Raw genomic sequence first — 5011 nt, forward strand, 5'->3', positions numbered from 1 at the left:
GTAGCCCTAATACCGTATACCTACTGTACTATTACAATGTTTTGAGCATCTTACTGCACTGTCTCGTTTGAATCCGCATGCATGATGACCGGTTTGACTTGCTGCACAGTACAGATAGTCAGGCCGACAAAAAATCATACTGATGCGTACACGCATGCGGCTGGAACAATGCGTCCATGAACATCCATCGGTCTCCGATCGCCAAGTCTGCCCAACGTACGCCGGCTGCTAAAATAATGCACGTTTGCTCTCTCTCTCTCGCCAGATCTCATCACCGGCCGTCTGATGGGTCGTCGATCGTTGCCCACTTGCTCTGAAGGGACAGTACGTGGTCAGCGCGAGACTCGGTCCAAATCTGAACCACGCCTTTTTTTTGGCGGCTCTTCTGCCCGCTTAGCTCAGCTACAGCTCCGTAGCTCGCCCTAGCTCAGCGTGGCCACCGCGCGTACCTCCCGCTCGAACGAGCCGCATTACATCTTCTTCTTGGCCTCGTCTACTCGAGTGCTCATCCTCAATCTCATGCCTGTGTGCCTGTATATATAGCGGCCAGTCCACCTCGTGAAGTCGAACTCGAACTGGCCAGCTAGTGAATCCAAGCTGAGAGTACTTTGAACTCGAACTGGTTAGCTAGCTAGGGAGCCACTCGAACGATCGCGAGCAGCGGCGGAGGCGGCATTACCGGGCTCGGGAGCGTGGTGCGGGATGGCGGGCCGGGAGCAGGATGGCGACGGCGGGGAGGCGGCGGGAGGCTCGTCGGTGCTGTCCGGGGAGTACCAGGCGCAGGAGATGTCGACGATGGTGTCGGCGCTCGCGAGGGTCGTGTCCGGCGGCGACGGCGGCTGGGCCGACGACGGCTGGGAGGGCCACCCGGCAATGGGGGGCTACGTGCATGCGCAGGGAGGCTGCTATCCCGCCGCGCCGACACCGGATCAGCTCGCAGCAGGTGAGGATCGAGACTCATTGCGGTCGCTCGTTGTTTATTGTGAGAGGAGAATGTTTGCGTTTGCAGTTGCAGGTCGGTGTCACCACGTTCCTACACTAGCAGCGCTTTTGCATCCTTTTTCTTTGGTTTATTTGTTTTTTCCGTCAAGTTTGTGTTTGTTATTGTGAGAGATGTTCGGCGTGCATGTGTTAGTCGTGCGGAATCTAAAGCTGGTGCTGGTGGTTAATCAAACTGTTTGTGACGTGCCCCCTAGTACAAGTGTTTTTTCTTTTGTATAGTGTTCTGGTGTGTTCCATGGAATCCCTTTGCTTGCAACGAGAGGAGTGCCACGTCAGTTCCATGATAAAGAAAGAAAAGACAGAGTGGTGCGTCGGAACCACTGCCATGCATGCACTGCACGCAACGACCGTTATTGACCGCAAAAATTGCCTTTTCTTTTGTCTAGTTTTCTTAACATGGTACAGATGTAAGCGTTTATATACATGCGCATACACTCTTGATCGATTGTGATTTTATTATGTCTCAATCGATGCTATATTCCTATCATCTTGTACGGAGGTTCATAAAAAGAAAATCTGTTTTTATATACTATATATCATTTGACTGAGCTAAAAAAATATAAATAGAGGAGGAAAAAAATGAGGGAATGCCAAAGTATATGGTTTGTTCAATGCACTCATGCAACACAACAAATACACCAACCTCCCCAATGTACTCCACTAGCCAGCACATGAGCGGTAGGAAGGCACTCCACGTGCACGCAGCCGGTCGACACAGATGAACGCATCTCTCCCTACATTATATGAAAACAAAAATAAGTGTACGTACGTATAACCGTATAGTCAGCCGCCGTTTCATACAGTCAAATGGTGCGTGCTGGCCTCTCGCGCTTATATAGACCATCATCATCTTCTTCTTGCTCGGCAGGACAGGAGCGGCGGAGCCCGGACGTGCAGCAGAGCGCAGCCATGGGGGAGCAGTACCCGCACACGTACGGCGGCGAGCCGGCGGCCGCCGCGGAGCAGGCGAGCGCGCCGGAGCGGCGGTACCGCGGCGTGAGGCAGCGGCCGTGGGGCAAGTGGGCCGCGGAGATCCGCGACCCGCACAAGGCCGCCCGCGTGTGGCTCGGCACCTTCGAGACCGCCGAGGCCGCCGCGCGCGCCTACGACGAGGCCGCGCTCCGCTTCCGCGGCAGCCGCGCCAAGCTCAACTTCCCCGAGGACGCGCGCCTCACCGCCCCGGCGGCACCCACCACCGCGAGCGCGGCGCCGACGGTGGCCTCCTCGGCGGCCGCCTACCCCGCCGGCGCCGTCTCCGACTACTTGCAGTACCAGATGCTTCTGCGCGCTGGAGGTGGCGGGTTCCCGCCGTACTACGGCGGCGGCGGCGGTTCCTCCTCGGGGTCCTACTCGTTCCCGGAGTCCTCTGTGACGGTGGCATCCGTGCCGTCCTCTGCGTCCTCTGCTTCGGGTTACGGCGGCGCGGCGGCGGAGCACGGCGACGCGGCGCAGTGGGCGTGGCCCGCGGAGACTGCATGGACCTACCCGGCGACCACGGGCTCGTGGTCCGGTTCGAGCCAGTATCCGCCGCCACCTCAATAGTGGTCGTTTCTTGTTTACTTTTCTCCTTCAAGAAAAAGAGTCCCTGTAACACTGGGAAAGCTAGCTCAGACGTGCGCCGATGGTGTGATGCCGTGCCGTTCAACGCTTGAACATGCGCGCGTGCTGGAAGCCAGAGCACGCCACCCCACAGCACTGTAATGTTCATGTTCGTTCTTTCGCTTTGTTGATGTTGAAAATCAAGTTTCATTTTCTTTTTAAATGAAAACGAAGGAAGGTTTGGTTTTAGACCAACATCTCCTCGCGTTTTGTCGCTGCAATGATCTGATAATATCCTGGCATAGACCTCTTTCAAAGGAAAATAAAGAAAGGTTATTCACAGTTGCAGAAAGAAAAAGCCAAGTTGTTGATCGAGTGGTAAAATGGACCAAAATTGGAGACACATATGGCTTGCCTGAAAAAGAAAGCTACTCCTGTGAGACATATACGAAATAAACTACTCCTGAAAAAGAACTATTCATGATCATCTTATTTCTCTATTTCCCGATGAATTCTTCCTTCTTCTCCTGTACCTTCTCCCAACTGTCCGCCTCGCCTAGCCCGAGCCGGTGCCTCCCATGTGTTGACGTCGCTCCTGGCCATCTATCAAACCTCGAACTCTCCTCCAGCAGTGGCGACGTTGCCACATCGACCAGGAGCTACTTCGGGGGCGCTTCTATCCGTTGCTGCACCGCCGTCTAGGCCCCTCGGAGAGCTTCATCCAAAACCAATAGACGGGAAAGAAAGTTTCAGGCAACTGAAGATTAGCAAAACCGACCAAAATTATGTTTTGGCTCTTTATGATGTACATTTAAAAAGTTGTTGAATATATACATTGTTTGTAGTTTTTGGCTCTTTTCTACGAGGCTATGAGCACTATACTCTTAGCTCGGGAATGATTTGAGTGTTGCAAGTCGTAACAGGGTGGAGGAAGCTAAAATGCTAGAATTGTAGTTAGGTGTTTAAGCCATGGGTGTTGCCTCACATCTTTTTTCCTTCAAGCATAATCAACTACACCCTCTGTTCACTGTTATAAGGCGCTGTAGACACTTCGGACAGCGTGCAAAACAGCTCAATTTCAGTTGACTGAAATGACTTAAAAAAATGAATGGAGGGCGTACTTTTACTTGTCATTAAAATGAATAAAAGGGGATGTGTCTAGATGTATTTTAGTTCTAGATACATCATTTTTTATCCATTTTGATGACAAGTATTTTCGGACGGAGGGAGTACTAGCTAATAATCCACATAATCCCATTGAATATCAGGTATACCTTGAGACTAAAACACGAGAGATTTGGCACCCTATGTCTAGCAGGCACCACCGAATCCGTGAAAAGATGGATTGACAACTACTTATTGTGCCATAGTGACTGTAGTGATGGCGCATAATATAAACCTCAGAGGTCATATCTTTAAATTCACCATTTTGACTTCATCATCCCCGCGATTGGGCCCTTTGGTCAGTGCACAAGAGTTTGAGCCTTTCTTTTCTTTAAGATCGATAGAAACGAGTTGCTCCGAGAGCTCGTACACCTCTCACGTCACGCAACCAGGTTGTCAATGTCCCCTAAAAAAAACCACGGTTGTCAATGGCTGAGCGTCCGCTTTGTATCATGTCCCCGTTCATGTCACTTGTTCGCACAACAGCAACGCTAGCCAGTTAAATGAGTGCCACACATGCAAATAAAAGAAGAAGAAGAAGAAAAAAACTATCAACCGCCACAGCACGGCCCAACAAGTGACCACTACTCAACCCAGAAACAAATGAGCCAACAAATTGATATCCAACTAGACGACAGAAAGTAGGCAGTGGGCACTGCGTTTTATTTAGAACTGGCAGTCAGCAGCAGATGCTAATGGGCTGTTGTGGTACGACCCATGAATTGATTTTTTTTCTATGTTCAAATGAATATATTATTTATTTATTTACATAATCATTTAATTATAATAATAAAAAATCAAGTTTTCTTTAAAAGTGTGCACGAATTTTTGACAAAGTTCACGTGGATACCTTTTAAAACAAATGTTCACGTGACTAAAAATATGTCGTGTAATTTTAGAGATTTTTCATATAAAAAATGTTCTTGTATTTTTCTAAATTTGCTGTAATTAAGCAAAACATCATGTAATTTTACAAAAAAGGTTTTGCACATTTTAGGAAAAATGTGTGTATAAGTTTTTAAAAGTGTTCACAAATTTTACAAATATTTTTAAATTTTAAAAAGTGTTCATGAGTTAAAAAATGTGTGTGTCTTTTTCAAACATATTTATATAAGTTGGGAAAATAAGAGAAATGAAAAATGAAGGTGGAAAAAAGAAAAGCAAAACAAAAATAGAAATCTGGAAATAAATACAAATTAAAAGAATAAAAGACATTGAAAAATGGGCCTCGAGCATGTAAAGCACCCATGGACAATCAACGCGTTATTGCCAATATATCCGTTGTATGGCAGTCAGGGCAGTCGTC

At 48.6% G+C, this 5011-nt stretch overlaps 1 protein-coding gene across 2 annotated transcripts; it reads left to right on the top strand.

Annotated features, from left to right (window-relative positions):
- The first annotated feature begins 530 nt into the window (after window positions 1-530).
- On the top strand, window positions 531-2790 carry LOC125519683 (uncharacterized). 2 transcript variants are annotated; one of them, XM_048684417.2, is made up of 2 exons: window positions 531-943; window positions 1871-2790. In XM_048684417.2, exons 1-2 carry the CDS (start codon window positions 703-705, stop codon window positions 2542-2544), a joined length of 915 nt encoding a protein of 304 aa, XP_048540374.2. In that variant the 5' UTR covers window positions 531-702; the 3' UTR covers window positions 2545-2790. The 2 variants fall into 2 exon arrangements, with proteins under 2 accessions (XP_048540374.2, XP_087381913.1); XM_087525787.1 differs by having other exon boundaries at window positions 821-943; window positions 1876-2790.
- Window positions 2791-5011: the final 2221 nt, after the last annotated feature.

The sequence above is a fragment of the Triticum urartu genome, chromosome 1A (genome assembly GCF_056163025.1).
Source record: "Triticum urartu cultivar PI428250 chromosome 1A, HENAU_Tu73, whole genome shotgun sequence".
NCBI classification, from domain to species: domain Eukaryota; kingdom Viridiplantae; phylum Streptophyta; class Magnoliopsida; order Poales; family Poaceae; genus Triticum; species Triticum urartu.

Coding starts and splice junctions, on each gene's coding strand:
- LOC125519683 (XM_048684417.2), top strand. CDS start 703: ATGGCGGGCCGGGAGCAGGATGGCGACGGCGGGGAGGCGGCGGGAGGC. Junction 944..1,870: donor ACCGGATCAGCTCGCAGCAG/GTGAGGATCGAG, acceptor CTTGCTCGGCAG/GACAGGAGCGGCGGAGCCCG.